The sequence below is a fragment of the Cucurbita maxima genome, unplaced genomic scaffold (genome assembly GCF_002738345.1).
Source record: "Cucurbita maxima cultivar Rimu unplaced genomic scaffold, Cmax_1.0 Cma_Scf00003, whole genome shotgun sequence".
In the NCBI taxonomy this organism is placed as follows: domain Eukaryota; kingdom Viridiplantae; phylum Streptophyta; class Magnoliopsida; order Cucurbitales; family Cucurbitaceae; genus Cucurbita; species Cucurbita maxima.
In genome coordinates this window covers 554,940-577,768 of record NW_019272019.1, presented here as the reverse complement: position 1 = coordinate 577,768, position 22,829 = coordinate 554,940, and the positions used below count along the sequence as shown (strand labels likewise).

General features: G+C 36.5%; 1 protein-coding gene across 1 annotated transcript; it reads right to left on the bottom strand.

The window, feature by feature from the left end:
* Positions 1–234: 234 nt before the first annotated feature.
* LOC111477140 lies at positions 235–9,182 on the bottom strand. The gene is made up of 13 exons (XM_023121145.1): positions 8,774–9,182; positions 7,945–8,545; positions 7,098–7,423; positions 6,889–6,981; positions 6,691–6,781; positions 4,719–4,812; positions 4,260–4,357; positions 3,907–3,976; positions 1,953–2,056; positions 1,734–1,850; positions 1,547–1,623; positions 1,167–1,211; positions 235–1,078 (listed from the first exon to the last, which is right to left on the bottom strand). The coding sequence occupies exons 2-13, from the start codon at positions 8,275–8,277 to the stop codon at positions 571–573; spliced, it is 1,956 nt and encodes a 651-aa protein (XP_022976913.1). The 5' UTR covers positions 8,278–8,545; positions 8,774–9,182; the 3' UTR covers positions 235–570.
* Between the last annotated feature and the right edge of the window lie 13,647 nt (positions 9,183–22,829).

Here is a 22,829-nt window from a genome sequence, read left to right as displayed (position 1 = left end):
TTGTCGAGCATTTGATTGACACCAAGTTTAATGAGCTTTCATCTTTCATATAGACAAACTTAATTCACGAGCCACATGCAGAAACTCATATCGAAACATTGACTTTTAAGGTTATAACCTTTCGACAAACATATTTTCTACACAATCCATCAACAATGTTTAACAAATCCAACAAATCTAGACTTAGACAAACTTATATATATATATGTTACAGAGAAGAATAGAGAAGAAAAAGAATCCAAACAACTTTCAATTATTATGAAATAATAAAAGTATTTCTATACACAGAACTGAAAGAAGCTATTATCTGAAACCTCTCACAATTTCTACAACTATTTCAAAGCTGTCCTCTAACATGAACATGCTATTAACCTTATATATTTTCACATCCAAAAACAAAAACAAAAACAAAACCAACGCCTTACAATTCCCCTTCCATCATCTCATACCAACAATCTTCTTCTTCTTCTTCTTCACCATAGACGCTACCAACCACACGAACCGAATCCAAAAATGGCATGTTACACCTTATGCATACACTAGCGTTTTCATCCAAGTTTATGAAAAGCTTCAGATATTGTCAACTCTATCAATGACGTCCAAAGCTTTCATGCGGTCGATGTCAAAATCAATAACTGGGATGGAGTTTGGCCTTCGTAAAGGGAATGGATCCTTCTTAGTTTCATTGGTTGGGGAATGGTTACTGCTTTTACTTAGCCTATGGTGCTTGCTTAACCTGGTTTTTGCTGAATCAAATTCCTGACTCTTACTTATTCCCGGAGTAAGTTTCCTTTTACTCACATATTGAAGCATCTCCTTGTCTTCTACAGTCAAGGTCGGGGACGGAGAACTTGGTTTTTGGTTCGATAACTGAATCATTCGCTGGTTTGGGGATCTTACTGGGGATTTAACAGGAGACCTTATTCCAGTATTACAAGCTCTAGCTTGGCTGATCAGATGGTGAAGCCATACCACCAGTTCAAGAATGTAAGATTCAGTCTTTTCTTTATCCGCATGATAGAGTGTCTCGATCCTTAGTAACTCGTTCTGGCCAGAAGGTTTTCGGTTAGCTTCAGCCCTGAAACAACAGATTTTTTGGGTAAGTGAGAAAATATATGCAGGATGTGGGAATTATGATATAAGGAAGCAGCATGTTCAGAACTCACCCTGTATTTGCCCATTCTCCAACCCAACCAAAACCATGATGAGCCCTGGAGAGCAAGAAGAAAAAAGAGATCAACCACAAAAACATTAGCCGAGGACCACAGAACCCGACTTCCAACTGCTATTAGAAACTGAAGTCTTTAAGCACAAAACGTTCAGATCGTTTGCCAAAAAAACTGGTAATAAAATATAGATCAATCAATATTCCTGGACTTTGAGCATTTTCTTTAAGCAAAGGAACTAAAACTACATCCTGCTGAAAGGAGATGAAAAAAATAATAAAACCCGAGTTATTCACGAAAACATGTATGACGCTCAAGAATAATACGAATAAGAATAAGAATAAGAATTGTCTCTCTATATAAAGGGTAAGCAGCTATACTTGGTAGTGTTATTGGCAATGGGAACAAGCCAATGCAAGGTTTTCTCCATCTCGGCTTTGATTTGAGGAATTGTAAGCTTCAAAATAAATTCAGAAAATTAAGATTGGCACATTGCAAAACCAATGAAGCAGACTATTTTAACAGTAGAGTATGATGAATTTTCACTCAAGTAAAATTTACAAATACCTCTTCCTTGGGCTGAAACAACTGTAGCTTTGAGCGTAAAGCCGACTTTATACTGGGAGGTAGTCCTTGATATAAAGCATCCCTCGTGTTCGGAGGTACGGAACTTGAACGAGATACCTGATTTGAAAACATATGCTAATTCAGAATACTTTGTTCTTTTCCTAAAAAAACTATAAACCATTGAACATTTTAGTATTATAAATTAATTGGTTTACTCACAAGTGTATCAATTTGACTAATAATATTTGCATAATGCAAAGCGAGACCGGCAGTACCCAACTTTTTGTGGTTACTCTGAGAACCTTCGGCTGGTTTATCATCATCTACAAGATCCCAATTTAAAAAATGTAATAAAATGAGAAATAAGCACAGCTAATTCAAAATAGTATGTATAGTTAATGAAGCAGACAAATAATTCAATACCAGTTGGTAATCAGAGAAGAGCCAAAACAATGTTTAGAAGGCATAAAACAAGAGAATAAGATTCCATCAATGCCAAGACAAGTCCGCTACAAACTTAAGCCCAAACTTGATGATAAGTGTGGAACAACAGGAATCGATCAAAATTTGGAGGATAAATTTTCAGATCTGGGGTTGCAAATGTTGAACTCATTACTCCTGACAAGTTCAATGTTTCAAGCCAAACATTTCTCTCATGATCTAAAGGCTAAGCAAGGAGAAACCCATGTGCCATCCTGCCATGCTGCCTCAAGGACCCGAATAACCCCCAAGAAAGCCCTGATGGACGCCACCCTTGGCCCACAAGCCCGCTTTGTCCAACCTATGCTGCTCCCATGAAGCCCAGTGTTTACTCTAAGGCCGGCTGGACCAAGCTACATAAACACTTGAACCTATTTTCACTTGTTTTTTAGGACATTGTTATTATTGACTTCTTGTAAAGGCACAAGCCCAAACCTTTTGAAGCTTTGACCCAAACTCTATTGATCTTACTTATTTGCAAATGTACTTTACTTGGGGTCAATCTTGTTAGCTTTTTTTATCAGCATTTCAAGGTTTTTTGGTTGGCCATGTGTAAGCCAACTTATACTCCTTTGTAACCAAGAACGTTGTTAAATGAAATTGTTGAGTTACAAGTTTTATCCTCCTTTTTAAGTGCGAAAAGGCTTATGGTGCTTAGCTTGATGTAGCATGCATGAAAGCTCTTCATTCCCGCAAGGTTGGCCACCAAACTTACATAGTAATTCCACCTTGGATTGGATCAAGTCTTCTTCCTCTTCAAAGTACTTGACTATCAATAGTTATTCATCTTACTTTCCCTCGAGTGTTATCTTGTGACGACGGAATAACATAACCTCACTCCCCTCTTTATTTATATGTTTTAACTTTTTATAACATATTTATAGTCAACTCAAATATCCAGATCATGTAACATGATATGATAGTCCTTTAAATATTTGTCTACCATTTTGATTTTTTTCCAAGGGAGGAGGCTTACTTTGATCCAATTGCTATTGAGCGGGATCTCCATCTACTTTATTTCCATATTTTAGGATGCATGTCTCAGTCCGAACAACATTGAAAGTTTAATATGCAATTTCTTATGGGAAAGAGTGGATGAGGGTGGTGGGCCCTACTTGGTCAGGTGGGAGGGTACTTCAAAGCAGCTAGAATTTGGTAGTTATGGCATGGGCAACCTGAGATTACATAATGAGGCTCTATGACGAAAAGGTGTGGCATTTCTTCATGGAGCCAGATGCTCTACAGGGTAAGATTATTGTGAGCACCCTTTTGAGAGGGCTTCAGGTGGTTGGTAGGGTTCTAGCAAGCACCTCTAGGCTGCTATAGTTTAAGGATTTCCTTTGTTCTCTATGTTTATTGATTATTTGATTGATGATGGTTTAAATTCCTATTGTTGGGAGGGTTTTTGGATGGGGGATAAGCCCCTTCGTTCTTTGCTTTCGCACCTTTACCCATTTGTCAAATAAGAGGAAACATTCAATAGCCTCCAATTAATCAAGGCAGGTGGCTATGTTTTCATTTTTATAAACTTCGGTTGCTTAAATTCCTGAAGTAACAATATGGTTGAAACCAAAGGGCTGAAAGATATTGAAAAATTAAAATAAAATAAAACACATGGTAGCATTTGCTAGATTATCAACAAGTTATTCATCATTTGTCAACAAAAAAAATCAATCATCATTTAAATGCGTACCAGCACTGCCAAAGGCTTCATGAATCTCCAAATGTAAGTACTGCACTATGTCCACAAGTTTCTCCATCACCTGTGGATACATGATATTATCTTAATGTTCCCATGACACTGGAATAAAAGCACCTTAATGTTTGTAAGCACATAAGCTGGTAAATTTCCAGTGAATGATCCATTTTATAGCAACATCTACTTGAGAAAGCAAGGGACGATTGTTTTCCTTTTTTTTTTTTTTTTTTAATAGGAAACATTTCATTGATAATATGAAATTAAACAAAAAGGGTCTTTTATCCCATCCAAGAAACGTCCATTTGATTCCATATACAGTATTATAAAGAGTTATATGCATTTGCTACCTCTTCCAGAATCCTGGACCAGAGAGATCTCTTCTTCAAACCTCTGACATGCTTCTTTTGGTTCTTTAACTCAGCCTTTAAGATTGAAATGCTATCTCCTGTATGCCAATATAATATTCAATAAAGTGAACAAACTTGAAGAAATGTAATTTCATAACTTTAGAAAACTACAATTAACTACTGTTAATTTTACCTCAAACACACTTAGAGAGATAAAATACTGTAATAAGCCTACAGAACAGACCAGCCGCTGGAACATTTTATACAGCCAGCCCAATAGAAATTAAGATTCAGAAGACTATAGCTTCAAAATTTTCCTTTTTTTTTTCGGATAAGCAACTATATAAACACGAGAAATACTATCCCACTACTGGTTTGCCTAAAGTTTGACATGCATGGCCATGCAAGAAGTGATCTTCAAATATTAGAGAGCCCAACGTAAATGAAGTCACTAGTTACCTCTTTGAGCGGTGTTGGAGTTATCCTCCTCTTGAAGCTTGCGCCGGTAATCTTGTTCAAATCTGTCCAAGGCTTGTAACTCATGATAAAGTTCCTACAAGAGGAGAATATTTTGTAAATTTTTTAAGTATCATAAAAAAAAAAAAAAGGATAGCAAATTCTGTTGTTTACCTTGAAAATGGAACATTCAAAACTTCAATTGTGTTGTGAAAGACCAGAGTTAAGGTTACAAGTTGATGGTTTTATAAGATTCAGGGATACAGAAATAACTTTAGGAAGGTAATGGGTATATCTTTTTTTCCATAATTGGATTTGAGATGCAGCTTTAACCATATGCTACAAGGAACCCAGAGGAGATGCCAACCATCTCTCCTTTGATTGAACTTATCTTTTTGGCTAGTATAGAAACTCCAAAAAAGTGATTATTTTACGGAAGTCATTACTTAAGCAGCAGCATATGCAAAACATGATGTATGCTGACATAAGACAATTTTCTCGTTTCGGCCAATGTTATTGGCCACTGCATTTCAAGTGTTTAATCCAATTAAACAAGTAATAATATCACTAAAGGAAGAAAACTTTTGAAGTCTACATGCAAATTAGTCACAAACAGCATCCAGAGTGCAATTAAAACTAGTTATACAGAAAACGTGAGTTTTTACAGCTTAAAAATCTACTCTATATAAGTAAATTGGAAACAAAGAAATACCCAAACCCGTTCTTTTACACCAAAACTACTGAAGTCAACCCTCAATCAATATTAAAAACCTTAATTTTACAATACCATAACAAAGAAAACTTCAAAAGTTAAGGTTTAAAAACAGAAAATTCAATTCCTTACCAGAACTAAAAGTATGAATTATGCTAAAAACGGAAGTAAGCTATCATTTTTAAAACAAAATTTAATCATTTACACACATGACTTCAGTCATGTAGAATAAAAAGACCACCACAGACGGTAATAAAAATACTCATGGTAGTGCCAAAAAAAAATTACTCAGAGATGGAAGGTCTTTAACTTCTTTGAAAACAACGAATCGTCTATAATCTTTTTTTTTTTTGCACAGAACAGGTTAGTCTTAAATATGTGTAAAAGGTTATACACCTAAAATACTTAGAGCAGGAACATAAAATCAAATATTGCAGAAAAAGAAAGAAATAAAAAACGAGCGGAGTCAAAAAGAGAGACTTGAAATAGGTAGGTGAACCACGGGAAGCTGACATGCTTGCATTGGTATAGAGAACCTAATCATGATTCTATTCAACCGAAAAATAGTTGAAATTGAGAAAAATGTTATAACAGTATCCAACTGTTCTTAGTATTTTCAATTTCCAGTAGGAGTATTATTCTCACTGGTCTAATGCTTTCCAAAGTGTAGGAACATAGCCCCTAGCCCGTTACATATTGCAACACTCCCATGAAAGGATATGTAAATAAAGATACGACTAAATACACTGAGAATGCACAAAAAAACATTATCATATTGACCATCCAAACTGTTGGACCTCCAACCATGAACAAACCAACAAGCAATCCTAATGCTTTTTTTTTATTTTATATGAGAAACCCCAGATAGTTTAGTACAAGATGGCAAGATGCTACTAGTAATACAAAGAATGAGGTGGAGTAAGCTAATCGGCTTGGAATCAAATAGTGAAGAAACCTGAACCAAATAAGGGTTGGGACCAAAATGCCAAAAATAAATATGCACACACGGATATCAATATCAGCTGTTATGTATGTCCGTAATAGTTTGAATATCAGGTGACCTCTCCAACCAGTGGAAAATTGTTCAGTTGCAGAAGAATATGTCACAAGATATCAAGTACCAAGCGATATTTTAAATAACTCAATACAACTATATGTTAGAACCTGTAAGGAAATAAACAATAACTATTGACACAAAACTGCAACGAGTACAAGAGAATAAAGAACATATATCTTTACAACAGTAAGCCTATATATACTCACTGCTGTGTTTTGAACGAATATCATCATCTGCTGCATCACTGCCTTGGCATCTTCCTTCAATTGTCTTTGTTGTGTAACTTCTGAACCTAACCTATAAAACAATCAAAGACAACATAAGAAACGATTACAACTTACAAGTGAGTATTATAATTTGGAAATCAGTAAAAAATGGGAGGCTAGTACTCCATCAGACATTACTTATCAAAATAGCGGTTCAAATTGTGCCACTGAGGATCTTTGCATCGATTGCCAAAGCGAATGACTTCGCAAGTGAAAACTTTCAGTTCTTCTCTGCCAGAATTCATAGAAGAGAATTACTCTTTTCACAATTTTGACTTCAAACAATGATCTAGAGAGATAAAAATCAATAGTATACTGAAATAACAACATTTTACTAAACTATCCACCTCTTGTCTGCTGCTGCAATTCTCAAGAGTTCATCCATGTCTCTTGATATTAAATTTTGGACCCCTTCTGATGGAAGCACTTCCTCCTTTAAAACTCTAATGTTATGCTCTGAGAGAGAATGCATTAGACTAGAACCCTTCACAATGGTGTTGGCAACTTCAAAAGCTAAGATTAAAATTTTGTTCCCTTTCGTTGCCACCCCTGAGGTGAAACCACCACCAAGGTTCAAACTCGTCACACTACTACCAAGTGTATCCAAAACATCAACAGCCTTTCCAAGCCCAACGGTACCTGCTCTGCCTATAAGAGAGCTCATTTCTGATACCTATATTACAAATACAATTTTTTTGAGTTGACATAGAAAAAATGATGTGATAATGTTGATTTGTCTATCAGATTCTAGTTCCCTGGAAGAACAAAACCATAGGTTCAAATATAAATCTAGCACATAAAACAAAAAGTAAACTCTCCCTTCTGGTAGTTAGAAAATTATTAAGGTCATGTGCATGAATATTTCAGAAGAAATAAATACACTTGGTAGAGTAAGAAGGGTATCACCATAATTAAACAATTCTTATAAACCTTGACACTTCATTGCGTCGCATTGAGAATATTCGACTTTATCTTTCCTTTGATAAGATGTTTGGTTTAAATTCATGATGAAAATTGTCTTATAAAAAGAAGAACCATACGAAAATGTTCCGCTCTTTGTAGTCATTTTTTTGAACAAAGATAGAAGAAACAGTCTTTGTGAATATTTTTTCTAATCTGTAAACAGAATTTCATAAAAATTAAAAGTATTTACTTAAACTGTTCTAGTTGCAAGTAAAACCTAGGTGCTTTTACCTTCGCAACAGCTTGTCTGGACTTGGTTGATCTAGATTTCTGAGATAACGTTCTAGACAAGCGAGGAATTCCATCATTGATATCATCCAGTCCATATGGAACCACATTCACCTCTGGGAACGAAAACGGTTCTCGCAATGGTTTATTGACGCCATCGTCAACAGCAGACGGTATGGAGTCACTAATTTTCGATGGCAGTTCACGAGACTGATAAACCATCCCCGACTCATTGTTAGAATGACCATTTTCATGCGTGGAACCCCCTACTACCCCAGTATGGCCACCAATAACAGCTGAAGTAGTTCTTCTCGTTCTTGAACAAACTCCACCCATTGTGTACAAAAACAAATTATATTTCTCCTGCGTCCACAATTTCCATAAAAAAAAAAGCCAAATATTTTCCTCTACTAGCTCTCACTGAAGCAGAACACTAAATATATCCGCACATAAATCCTGCCTCAATTAATTTTCACAAACTTGGCCTTTCCCAAACTGAACTTCTGCAAACATTGACAATCTAAACCCCTGATGAACCCAATTACCACAAAACATATCTCGACAAATTTTGAAGCTTCAACCTCTTCACAATAGCCATATTCAACTGTGGAATCGAAACACAAACAGAAGAGTTCAAAGATCAAGAATCTGAATCAATACATGGAGAATCAAATTAGAAAGCCTTCACCAAAACCCATACTTCAAAAAACGATTTCCATCATTAAAGCAAGTGAAGTAAACATGCTAAAGATCTACACCATCAGCTCATACAAAAAGAGGTAAAATCAATAAATTAGTGATGTTTTAGAGACAGAGAGCAAAAGGAACAAACCAACAAACACTTGGCGGACGTAGATGGATCTGTAAGAAAGCAAGATTGAAACTCCGCTGGTGAATCAAACAAACACCAAAAACATGCGATGAAAATCAAAGCGTATGAAGAGCCGATGATCTTGAGGCGATTTCCAGCGATGAATCGTGGGAGAGAAGATTGCGATAGAAAGAAGGAGAAAATCAGAGGGTAGAAACAAATTGAAGGGAAATGGAAATGGAAGAAAAACGGAGTTGAGAGAGAAAATCAGTGAAGGGGTGAAGCTTTCAAAAATCAATAAAGAGCAAGGAGCTTGAAGTCCATAAATGGGGTCTCAGTGGTACAGCCATGGTTGAAGCGAATCGGGTCTGGTCAAAGCCCCAAGAAGCTCACCCCAGCCTCCATTGCTTACTATCTCTCTCTCTCTCTCTCTCTTTAAAGCTTCTCAATCCGTCACTTTGGTAGACTTACACCACCACTCTCGTCTATGGCGCGTATTCTACACGCGACTTTCATTCTCATTCCCATTTTCGCACCTTTTAACTTAAAAAATTCAAAATTAATTTTGGATGAGAATTTAAATAAAATATTATTTTCCAATCAGGTTAACTCGATCCCTCCTAATTCCATCCAACTAGAACGGTTTTCGTTCGGTTCGATTCGAATTAATTTAAATTTTATGGATTGGATTGGTTCGGTTCGTGTGAGTTTATTTAAAACTGGGTAGAGTTGAATTAAACCCGATTATTAATTTTTTAAAAAATTATTTAATTTCATAATTTTTTAAAATAAATTTTAACGAAGTTAATTTTTTAAGATATAAGTTGAGACCGAGTGTAAATTTAATTAAATGTTTGAAAATAAATAAATAAATAGATATTGTGTGAATTAACATTTTAGTTTTATTAAAATTGACGGAGTTGTTTTGACTATATAATCATGTCTGTCTCTTGGAGTGAATAGAATAATCGGGCCGAGGGTAGCCCCTCCTTATCTCACTCTCTTTTTCACTGCTATGAACCTTGAGTCATCAAAGCCTTTTTGTTTTTGCCTGCGATTGGCGCAGCCAAAAAGCAAAACTCTCGTCGAAGTGGGGGAACACTTGGCTTAACAGGCGAACATGGCGGCCTTCGGTTCCGATTTCGCTCACCTGCTGACACCTTTCAAAGCACTTTCGAGCTCTTGAATCAACCCGACCCAACTCAATCCAAATTTTTTATGGTTTAGTTGAATTGAGTTTATTATTTAACCACGATTGTTTATGTTGAAAAAATTTATAACTCGAGACAATTGGGTTGAGTCTAAAAAATGTCTGAGTTCGTCTCAATCCAATTCACGAACACCTCTACTTTTAGCTTTAATAGGTATGAATAATTTCTTTGTAGGACCAGAATATTGGCAATTATTTTTATTCAAATATCAACATCGTATTTAATAATAATGTGTACTTAACCTAAAGTCGCTACTGTATATATATCATAGACATTTTACGCGGAAATACTTCATTAATAACCTTGGTCTTACATGTTTTCTAGAACGCTTTTAAATAAAATAATAAAAATTGAAAATAACATAAAGTCTTATACTGACCTATATGCTACTAAATGTAAATGCAAACTGACGTGTATAGTCTACAAATTTCAAATTGGAATCTACCCTATGCATGTGTCATGATCTCTTAGGTTATGATGTAATCGCCAGACATACACGGGAATCTTGCCTTTACTTGGAAAAAAAATAAGAGTAGCCCAACTTGAGTATTTTAAGAAATACTCAGTAACTGACCCCTTCTCGGGGTTAGATGCAAACACATACAATCATGAGTGGGACCTATTATATTAGTTTATATTCCTACGGCGGCTATCCTAAGCAAGTCATTGGATGTGTATTTACTATTCTACACACGGTCGACACATGCAGTATGGACCCACTAATCGATTTGCACACCTCCTGATCCCCTTTCTCGTCGGGTGAGCATTCTCTGGTAGTTGTTGATGTCGGACACCCGTTAGGAATAGCGGTCGTTATAGCAGCATTATGGTAAACATAAGGATCATTTTCTTGCTTCGTAACGTATGCGTTCGTACCATCGTAAAGAAGAAGGGGTATCTCCCAATGCATAAACCCACAATGATGCATGAGGTCCCAACAGTTTTCCGTTCATTATATGTATCAGAGCCTATTTAACGTTTTCCTTTATATCATATCATTTTTATCACAACTTCCATGCATATACTAGGGTTGAACATTATGCCAATTCGTTATTTGCATGTCAATCATATAATATATCATTCATGTCATACGTATGTCATATCATAAGCTTATTATATCTTCTAATGTATCAACTCGTATCATGCACATATCATATATCTTAACGTTCACATATCATATCACGAGCATGTATTCAAACATATCCTAACTTAATATATCATATCATAAACATATCAATTTATCACATATCATAACGTACACATAGCATTTCATAACCATTCAACTATACGAACATATGACACGTGTGAAGCCACGGGCACATGGCCACTTACTTGGTTGGCCATAGCCAGCGTTTCCATCTCTAGAAAAGACATTTCATACTCGGTGGCCACTTACATTTCACAGTACGTTCGCTTTCCCTTTCTCGAAATTGCTCCAAGTAACGCCGGTTTTTGTTTCCTATTAGAATGTCCATCTCATTTCGTTAGTAACTCACATGTCCTTACTTTAAATCAAAAAATTGGACTTTAAATTGACCAAATTGCCTTAAACAAGGTCAATTTCAGCTTTGTGATTGTCGAATCAGTAGAAAATGGGCAAATTTCCCATCATCGACTCGAGAGAATGCTTTTTGAGCCCAAGCCGACTAAGCCATGTAAGTCGAAGGTTTCTAGCTGTAGGTGTGATACGTGGTATGAGGAGCTGATGCATGTATAGGTCGAGTCAAGAGCGAGAATTCCAACACTCACCTGAATTCTTGTGAATTTTCAGTGATTTTTTTCGGGTCATTACACAATGTTTAAATGTGTCCACGATGAGTTTACCTACATATATGGCTTCAACATAGCTTCTTTGCAATAAGATTTGTGTTCGATCACAAGATTAGAGATTTAAAGGTATTGTTTAAGGTATATTTATGTGTTCATAAAAGGAGATCAGACATTTATTATTAATAAAAATGAAGACAAATTCAATTTGGTTTATATGAGAACAAATTTATATAATAAACGACAGTCCAAATTTGTAACTGTCTGTAAATACAATATATATATATATATATATATAATAAATAAACGTCATTTAATAACTTTGAACCATAGCCATAGATAGACACCTTGAGCTTCCTTAGTTGAGTTGTTGTCAATGGTGAGACAATTCCTTCCATGGTTTGTTGACACGTTTGTTATATAGAAATTTTTAAGTGGGTTTGGATTCCCTTTTCATGGTCGTGCAATCCTAACCGAACCGAGTGTCGACTATCGTTACTAACCTCTGAGAATGTTTGTTTAATCCACCGTATCTAAATGATGTGTGAAAGTTCTCTATTTATAATCAAATAAATTACAAAGATATGGAAATAGTAATAAATAGAAAGATACATAGTAAGAAGGCAAATATCTATAAGAAAATATTGAATGTGATATATATGGTAAACTATAATTTAGTATTAAATATCCTTAACACCACATAGCAAGCGTCGGATTTGAACGAGAGGTCAAGAAACATTGTTTTTATGAAAATGTCGACAATCTGGTTCGGAGGAGCTGCAGAGAAACACTTTCTTGGCCATCGAAAATTGTAGGGGGATCATCGCTTAGCGATGATACTGCCTTGGCTTTGAGAGAATATGTCTAACCCATGAAGAGGGATCGTCGCTTAGCGACGATGCTACCTTGGCTATGGCGAGAATATGTCTAACCCAAGAAGTAAAAGGGGAAACCTAGAGCAAGGGACAAAGACAATGTTAAAACCGGAAGAGTCACCACAGTGGGTGAAGGAGCCAATTTTGGCGAAAAGGACGGCGACGACTTGGTTGCCCAAGAGGCCAGTGCGGCGCCTAGATTTCAAAAGCAAATTTCTGCAGAACGTTGATGGGCTTATCAAGATTCCATATATTTTCAAAGAGAACGCTGATGAGGTTCTGAGATTAGGGTTTCTGTGAAGGATGAAAGGTTGATTGGGAAGAAAATGAGAGAGGCTATGTTGGCTATAAGGGGAAACCGATTGTGTTGGAGAAAGTGAGGTTGTATGTACAGAGTATGACGAAGGGTGATTTGTAGGTCAAAAAGGTGGAATCGAAGAGTAATCAATCGGCTCTGCATGTGGCAACCATGGAGACTACCCTTACGGCGTTAAAGCCAGCAATGGTGGTGGAGAAGAATAATCGATGAATCAAAAGCCATTGAAAAGAAAGGATTGAGGTTGTTAAACCGAAAGGGCTCTAATATCATAAAAATGTTTGCTTAATCCACCACACCTAAATGGTGTGTGAAATTTCCCTATTTATAATTAACAACCTCTAATGACCACCACTAAACTCTACAAACGACCACTGTTATCCACCATGTCGTAGGAGAATGTTGGAGTCAAATTTTGACTCTTATAAGCGAGAAGTAAGTAACAAGATTATGTCGTAGAGGAATGTCGAAGTCATCAGATGCCGAATTTGGATTCCAATTTATGAGCATGAGGTATTACAACAACTACCTAGTGTTGCAATAAATGGTCAACAACCACTCGACCAACCACCAACAATTGATCATAATGTTTTAAAGATAAAGTTAAAGATATTAGTTATTGTATTTAGTAGTCGTTCTTTATACTTATTTAACATTTGTATAATCATTTTGAGTGTACAGTATCATGGTCATGCTAGTCCAAGATGTGTTACTCATAGTCACATGCTCATGACATGTCAAATCCTTTATTTTCTTTCATGTTGTATTACTTGACTATTACATTTTCTGTTTGTACGATCGTTCATCGAAATCATATATGGGTTTGTCATACCTAAATCGCCTCAAAATGTATTATAAGGGGACCAAGTAGTCATCAAATGTAATGACTCTAGATTTTTGCTAACCTAAAGTCGCTATCGTCATCATAAGATATTCTCTAATGCGAAAAATAAATGTTGAAAACATCATCGTAAGACATTGTGATTGACTTACATGTTTCAAACCGTCTTTAAAAAGAACATATGAAATATTAAATAAAACATTACAAGTAAAAACACATGATAATCTAAAGTCTAAAAATGAAATACCACTATCCTATGCATGTATATGGTCTTTACTTGTGATGTCGTCGTCAATTGTATAAGGTTGTCTTGTTTTTACCTGAAATAGAAGTAGCACACGACTTGAGTATTTTGAGTATTTTAAGAAATACACCGTAAGTGACCCACTATTGGAGTCAGAGAATGCAAACACATACAACTCATACTTAAGAACATATCGTTAAAACCATTATAGAGGTGATCTCCAATCCGGACAAAATTGGATGTGTAGTAATTTCCTACACACCCACACGTGCGAGTGTGAATTCCTAAGCAGTTTGCACCCCCTAGACCCATTATAGTCGGGTTAGCTATTTGTAGTCGGACGTCCGGAGATTAGCAAACCCGCGAGTGTTATGTGAGGCATGATGGTGATGATGATGATCATGATCATCATCATAGTGTATACGTTCATACTCATCATCATAAATGGGGAACTCGATGTATATGAACATACAAAATGCATGAAGTCCTATAGTTTTCATCTTTAAATCATCCTTATGACACAACCCTATACATTATTCACGCATTGCACTAGGTAACATGCATGCGTTGACCTTTATACATTCATGGTCATTAACATCAATTAGGGTTGTGTCTTAGAAAACTCGTCATTATAATGCATCATGACATGTAATACATGCACATCATATTAATATGAAATATCGTCATATTAAGTTATATAATTATCATGCATTTTACACCATCATGTTATCACGCATCCTCATCATCATGTGATCATATCATATCGTGCATCATCATCATGTAACATAATCACATCATCATGCAACATCATTACGTTATCATATAACATTATCACATCACCATATAAAATCTTAACATCATCACATCATTATATCGTTATATCATCATATCATTGTCATTATATCTTCATATAACATCATCACATCATCATATCATCATATAACGTAAAACATAAATGACACGTGCAAGGACCACTAGGCACGTGTCGTCATACATAAAACAAGTCGTCTGATCGAGCCGATAGTAAGTTCACTTACCTAATTAACTTAAGTTGGTATCACCAATTTATCGTTAATGTAAGTTCAATTTGAAATCCAAGTCAACCTATGTAAGCCTATGACATCAATTTCAACTTCAAACTTATGTACTATTTAGCTAAATTTTAAAATGGTCCATGTGGTAGACTTCATGTGGATATTAGACACTTTTTTGGAATATTTATATATGTTTGTTATAATATTATTTGCACCCAAACAATTTAAAATTATTTAACAATTTCGAAATCTTTCTTTTTTAATTATGTTTCACCGTTTTTATTTATTTATATAATAATGTTTACAGTTATTATTATTATTATAAGAATTTTTTTTAATTTTTTTTAATTAATATTTATTTTTATTTTTTATTAGGATTATTTTAAAAGTTTAAGGATTATTTAAACTTTTAATAATTTAAAAATATTTTTTTAGACAAAATCGGAAGTTTATAATTTTTATTATTATTATTAAAGTAAACTCCAATTATTATTTTAATTCCCTCTGGGTGGGCCCCACTTAAATTTGAATCTTAAAATTCAATTAAATCTTTTTTTTTTTTTTTATCATAAGAGTTTGTCTATTTTAAATAATTTTTAAAACTTAAAAGGTAATTTTATGAAATATAAGGGACATTGCAACTCACGCGAAAGCCACGAGAATAGTTAGGAAAGGAGAACCTATTTATTCTTTCACTTGACTGATCTTACCTCATTCACCTCGGTAAAGCAGCTTGATCGATAAGAAGAAGGGGTTGAGATCATATCTAGTATTCAGAGTTTGCCTCGATTTGGTACCCCAGATAAACTTCCCACCTTTAAAACTCGGTGCGACAGCTAGGCATCCTTAGATGAAAGAGTGGGGTGAAGTCGTAACAAGGTAGTCGCAGGGGAACCTATGGAATTGAGTTGCGTATTCTAATTATATCTGAAAAAAAAACCAACACCTCCCCTGATCATTCCCTAAATTAGCCGATGTGGGACTTTCATCATCCAACAGCTTCCCTCGAACAAAGCACGCCTCCCCTTAATCGAGGCTCGGTCATTTTTGACTACTTTCGTACCTTCGAGGAGGCTTGACTCCTTTTATTGGCACGGCTAAGTTTAGGGCATGGCTCTGATACCATGTTAGACAAACACGACTCTCCACAATGGTATGATATTGTCCACTTTGAGCATAAGCTCTCATGGCTTTGCTTTGGGCTTCCCAAAAGGCCTCATTCCAATGGAGTTAGTATTTCTCACTTATAAACCCATGATCATTCCCTAAATTAGTCGATGTGGGACTTTCATCATTCAACACAAACAACTCGAACCAACCCAACCTTAAATATTTCGGGTTGAATTGAGTAGGGTTCATTATTTAATGAGCGTGGTTTGGATTTTAAATTTTTTTTAACCCGAACTCGAACAATTGGGTTAAGTCTAAAAATGTCTCAACTGAATCTAACTAACGACTTAAAAAAAAAAAAAATTATAAATGATGGTACCAAAAGCTTAGTGCAAGGGATCCTAGTGAAAAATATACCAACAAACAGTGAAGAATAATTATAAATTTAAATTTAAAATATAATGATTATTAAATCAAACAAAAACGAAACAACACTGAGTTCAAAACGTTAAAAAATAAAGCTCTGGCTATAATCGAAACATAAATGGAACTATCCTAGCGTTGGTTCCTTAGTTTCCGCAACAATGTTGTCATCCGTATAGAAATGTCTTACCTTTATCTAAAAAAGAAGCAACACATAGCTTGAGTATTAAAAAATACTTAATGAGTAGCCTAAACGTTACTGTTGTGGTCGAAAAATGCAAACATAAGCAATCATGTTGGGACCTATGTTTTCATAAAAACATTATGACATTAAGCTCTGCTTTCTATGATTAGGGTTGGATGTGTATCGTACTTCCATGCACACAACCCACGCATGCGCATAAGACCCACTAGCCGAACTTGTAGGAGTGCCCTTGGGCTTGGCTCATTTGGCTAGCACATGTTCAAGTTGTCGAACGCTACAAAGGGAAAGGGTCTGCATAATATCACGGCAAAAATAAATATCGTAAAGGTCTCTGTCCATACAAATCATAACAGAAAAGTATCCTAATGCACGTGATACGTAGAATGCATGAGGTCTCCTAACATCAAAACATGACAACACATGTTGTGAGGAGTTTGTTCGAGTATTTTTTTTTTTTTTTTTTTTTAGAGTCTCATAGTCCAGACCAACATGACAACACACTTTTATGATGGTCCCATACATGAAACTGTATGTGTTTGCATTTAACTCCGATAGGGGGTCGCTTACTGAGTATTTCTTACTCAAGTCATAATCTATTTTTTAGGTAAAGTCAAGACGCCTCTATATGGCTGACGATGACATTGCAACTACGAGACTGTGACACATGCTTACGATAGTTTAATATTTAATTATTAGTATATTATGGGTAGTATATGTTAAGTGCATCTTTATTTAGTAGAATATAGGTCAGTATAGGACATTTGATTCGGTATTGTTTTTCTTTTTATTATATATTTTTTAATGAAAATAATACTTATAATTAATAAACAAATTTTCATAAAAATTGACTTGAAATATAAATCCCAAAATAATATTTTAACCTAATAAAATATTTTCCAACTTAGAACATATGTTTCATTTTTTATAAGTCATCCACTGTGCGCCAATATCGAAGGCGTAGTGGCATTTCCTTCGGTTACTGCATTATAGTCTTCATGCAGGGCGGGGTAGAGATACTGAGGTTTGACGTTTAGACAGTAAATAAGTAACTACCTTACTCCTTACAAAAAAACACTTAGAGATAAGTGTAGACTCAGATGTGAAGGTTTCGTCATGGTTACTTCATATCTGACGAGTAAGGCACCATCCACTGTGCACCAATACCGAAGGCTTAGTGGAACTTCCTTCGGTGGCTGCTACAGCAGCGGCGAGTAAGGGAAACTGCTTATTAAGTATTGCAATAATCTGATACCTTACTCCTTACGAAAAACACTTCTCGATAAGTGTAGACTTTGATGTGAAGGTTTTTGAGGTAGCCCTCTCACATCTGAGGAGTAAGGCACCATCCACTGTGCACCAATACCGAAGGCTTAGTGGAACTTCCTTCGGTTACTGTATCATCCGCTGGGTGAATCCTATTACAGGGCGAGTAAGGGAAACAGCTTATTAAGTCTTGCAATAAAAGCTCTTCCCAATGTGTAGAGGCGGCAGAAGGAAACAGCTCTATCCTACCTTACCTTATCATGACTACCTTACCTTATCATGAGTTTGCCCTATCCTGTTTTTGCCTTATCCGGTTTTTGCCTCTTCTGTATAATACTGCAGTGCTAATTACCCTCATACCTTATTAGGAGTAGGAAAGGCTAAGGCAATGCCTATTACCCTCTGACCTTATCCTATTTTTGCCATATCCCATTTTTGTCATATCCTGTTTTTGCCCAAAGAGACTATTACCCAAATACCTTCAGAGGTAGGAAAGGCTAAGGTAATGCCTATTACCCTCTGACCTTATCAGGAAAATGAAATTGTCTTAGTTCAAGTTTGAAAAATATTATAATTTTAAAAAATAAAAACATATAAATTATTAATGTTTTAAAAATTAAAGGTTTGACAAGAAAATTCTCCCTTTTTTTTAATAAAAAAAATGGCAAAATTATTTAATGACAACCGATTTTGTTTCTCATTTATATTTTAATATAGCCATTTGACTTTGGGATCGTTGAAAAGTCAATCCTTTTCAATCAAACAATTGATTATATAATTAGTTATTTATTATTTTATTAAAATTAATTTCTTCTTAATTTATTCTTCCACGTTTAACATATCTACTTAATAATTTTTTAAATGTTTTTGTGTGCTCTTAAATTAATAGTAGTTGTTCTTATAAAATTGGTTTTTCGGATGATTTCGTAAAGGTTAGATTTGAGTAATATGTAATGTTGATTAATGGTCACGATATAAATTTATGGTGTGGGAATGATTTACCACAAGCTTCTCGAGTAACGCTTAAAGCTATTTGACTTTCGGACTTAATAGAAGCCATGAAGCGATACTTGACTTATGTTAATGAATTAAACGTTGTTTGCTACTTTAAGGGAATCACTGAGAAGACAAGTGATAAGTCTCTAGAAACGTGGTGGAAGCTCAAGGATCGATAGGCTTTAGGGTTGATTCAGTTGGCGTTGATAAAAAATATAGTGTAAGCTCAATGATTGGTAGGTTTTAGGTTTGATCTAGTTGATGTTGTCTAGAAATATAGTAGAAGCTCAAGAATCGATAGGCTTTAGGGTTGATCTAGTTGATGTTGTCCAGAAACGTGGCGTTTAAACATCGTCAGGGAGAAGACAAAGTCAGATCTGTTGAAGACATTGCTAGCATGTATAAAATAACAGTTGGACAAAATAGTCCGGTAATGAGCTTGAGGGTTAAATGAAGATTTCACAATTGCGTTACGAGTTCAGATTTGGTTAGGCAGTTGTGAGTTAGAATTAGAATAACGTTGGGGGAAGATTACTATGGGCCCATACCTTGTGAGGAAGTGTTCTGAGAGAAATGATCATGAGAGAGGTAAACAACGCTCGTAGAAGTGCTCTAAGATGTCCGTAGAATTGCTATAAGAAGTGAACACACGTGTATTTCTTGAGCCATCACCTCGTGCTTAAGGTGGGTAGTTACAAAAGAATTTTCGAGACTAGCATCCGCTCGAGAAGAGGGCATCAGGCTATATGTGAACAATATGAAGAATGAAATTGTAACAAGACTAGAGAAGTAGTAGCACAACGATTGCCACATGAATGTGGCTAAGTAAAGAGTTGGCTGAAGTGTAATGCCAAAAACTGAAAGGGTTGTGAGTTAATTTGTGTGACTAAGAGAATACATGTGTTAGAGGTTAAGATGACCTCATTTAGGTCAGGCGAGGATATGCCGATACTAGTTTTTTTGCCATAGTTTGTGTGGTGAGTTCTAAGACAAATTCGCCCAGGTGGTACGAAGATGTACCAAGACCTAAAACAACACTTCTGGTGGCGAATTATGAAAAAAGGACATTGTTGAGTTCGTGAGTAAGTGTCTAATGTGCCAACAGGTAAAAGCCCCTAGGCAGAAAACAACGGGACTACTACAACCTCTAGGTATACCGAAATGTAAGTGAGAGAATATTGCTAATAGTAGGCTTACCCAGGACACTTGAAGGGCTATACAGTAATCTGGGTAATTGTTGACAGACTGAAAAAGTCGGCACACTTCCTATCGGGTAAGACAACATATACAATAGACAATTGGGTTCAACTGTATGTGAAAGGGACCCACTTCTTACGTCGACCTTTGGCGCAGACTTTAAAAAGCATTGGATACGTCGACCTTTAGCATTGTCTTCCACTCGCAGATTAATGGCCAAACGAAACTGTTGAACCAAATCCTACAAGACATGCTTTGAGCGTATGTTATGGATTTCACGGGAGGTTGGGACACCAAGCTACATTTAATGGAATTCTCTTACAACATCTTTCAAACAACAATTGGGATGACACCGTTTGAAGTGTTGTATGGAAAATGGTGTAGATCCTCGTTGAGCTGGGACGAAGTAGGAGAACGAGAACTAATAGAACCCGAGTTAGTCTACGTTACAAACGATGCCATACAGAAAATTAAAGCAAGGATGCACACAACGCAGAGTAGACAAAAGAGCTACGCGAACATAAGGCGTAGAAACCTGGAATCCGAAGAAGAAGACATGGTGTTCCTAAATGTGGCCCCTATGAAGGACATTCTAAGCTTCGGACGCAAGGGCAAGCTAAGTCCTCATTTCATTGGACTCTTTGAAAACCTAGAACGAATAGGCTCAATAGCATATAAGTTAGCCTTACCGCCGTCACTCTCGAGCTTACATGACGTATTCCATGTGTCTATGTTGAGGAAGTATGTTACCGACCCTACGCACGTGATAGACTATAAGCCTCTCGAGATCGAAAAAGACTTAAGTTATCAAGAAAAGTCAATTAAAATCTTAGTTCGGGAAGTGAAAGCCTTACGTAATAAAAACATCGGTTTCGTCAAATTACTGTGGCGGAACCACATACCGAGGAAGCCACGTGGAATGGGAAAGAAATAAAGGAAAAATACCCTAAATTAATCCAGGAGCTCAAGACTTTCGATGATGAAACCACGTGGTCTCCGATGAGACTCAAAAACTCCGGCAAGCGTCGTAGTTTTCGTTCCACACACTTCCCTTTCCCGCGCATCACCATGGTTCTTCCCAAACGTCAGCCACACTCAAACAGACCTCGGAGCAACTTGCAAAGAAAGGAAAAATCGAGAAAATACGAGAGAGATAGGAATCCGACGAGAGTCCGGCGAGGAATCCGACGGACGCCGGAATGGCGTTACGGTAGAGAGAGGAGGTACAGGTAAAGAAGACAAAGTCCGTGGACTTCGGGTCGACCTGGATCCGTAACCCAACTCGCCTTTAGCCGACGCATTGCCCTCAGCCCAGCCCGATTTGCTGCAGCCCAATAGTCCGCAGTCCACAGACACCGAAAACTCGCAGCCCAAATTTGTTCCAGCCCAGAACCCGCCGCCCAAATCCATCCCAGCCTAGAACCCGCAACCGACCCGTATCTCGACCCGAACTCAGTCCTCACACGCGGCAGCTCCATATTGTGCCACGTGTCACAATCTGACGCAACAATCCCTCGATTCCGACGGCTTAAACGGCTCAGCGGCTCCGGCGTTACTTCTCGCTCGGGAATCCTCGTTTTGACCTATCTGCACTGTTTTGACCCACCTGAACCTATTTTCAACCTCAATTAAGGTAAATAAGGTTATTTTAATGTCGTATTTCACAATTTCGATTATTATTATGAAATACTAACAAAAGCGATGAACGATCCAATAGGAACGAACGACCGGTGATAACGTAGGATGCTTTCGATGCGCAGGAGCTTACGTTAAATTAATTAGGGAGTACGCCAGCTAAGACAAACTGAGTAAGTGGTTTCACATGTGTTTCATAAATTGTATGTTAGACCGATATGGATTAATATGTCAATGTGATGCAATGTGAACGATATGCTGTCTTTGATGAATTGTTATGATTTGTGACGTTATGTGTTATGAGATTCTTGGATTGCATTATGTGACGGTCATAATATTTACTATATGATATGCACACGATATGAATTGTTATGTTTGAAAGCATGAAAACATTACGCTATGTCTTGTGAATTGAATATATAGCATGATATGGATGACATGAAAAACAATAAAAAATGGAAAAATATTGGGACTTCATGCATTAATGTGTGCTCATGCATTGATGGATACCCCTATTCCTTCACGATGGTACACACGCGTACACTACTAGGCAGGAAAACAACCATTATGTTTTTCATAATGCTGCCAAGACGGCTACTACTTCTAACAGGTGTCCAGCATAGAGAGCTCTCAGAGTATGATTGCCCGACAAGGAAAGGGGCCCAGTGGTGTGTGAACCGACTGGTGGGTTCATACTCGCACGTATGGGCCGTGTGTAGAAAATGACACATTCAAGCCGCCCGTTAGGATAGTACTCGCATTTGCATGTTTCCTTTGTTATTTATTTTTTTTTTTTGTATTTGTCAACTTCTCCCTACCCAAGGTTATATATGCTAAGCCGTTGTTATCTCTCTCTTGCTTGCTTATATAACGTCTCTTTCTAAAATCTCTCTCTACTCTCGTTTTCCAAAACCTTCTTTTAAAACCGAGGCTAGAGGCTTGATCATACGTCGCTTGGCC

What these genes read in the sequence shown, in the direction of transcription:
- LOC111477140 (XM_023121145.1), bottom strand. Translation starts at nt 8,277, where the DNA reads ATGGGTGGAGTTTGTTCAAGAACGAGAAGAACTACTTCAGCTGTTATT. An exon ending in ATTGCAGCAGCAGACAAGAG is followed by an intron (nt 6,982 to 7,097) that starts GTGGATAGTTTA and finishes GAATTCTGGCAG; the next exon opens with AGAAGAACTGAAAGTTTTCA. An exon ending in TGAAGCCTTTGGCAGTGCTG is followed by an intron (nt 2,057 to 3,906) that starts GTACGCATTTAA and finishes GGGATCTTGTAG; the next exon opens with ATGATGATAAACCAGCCGAA.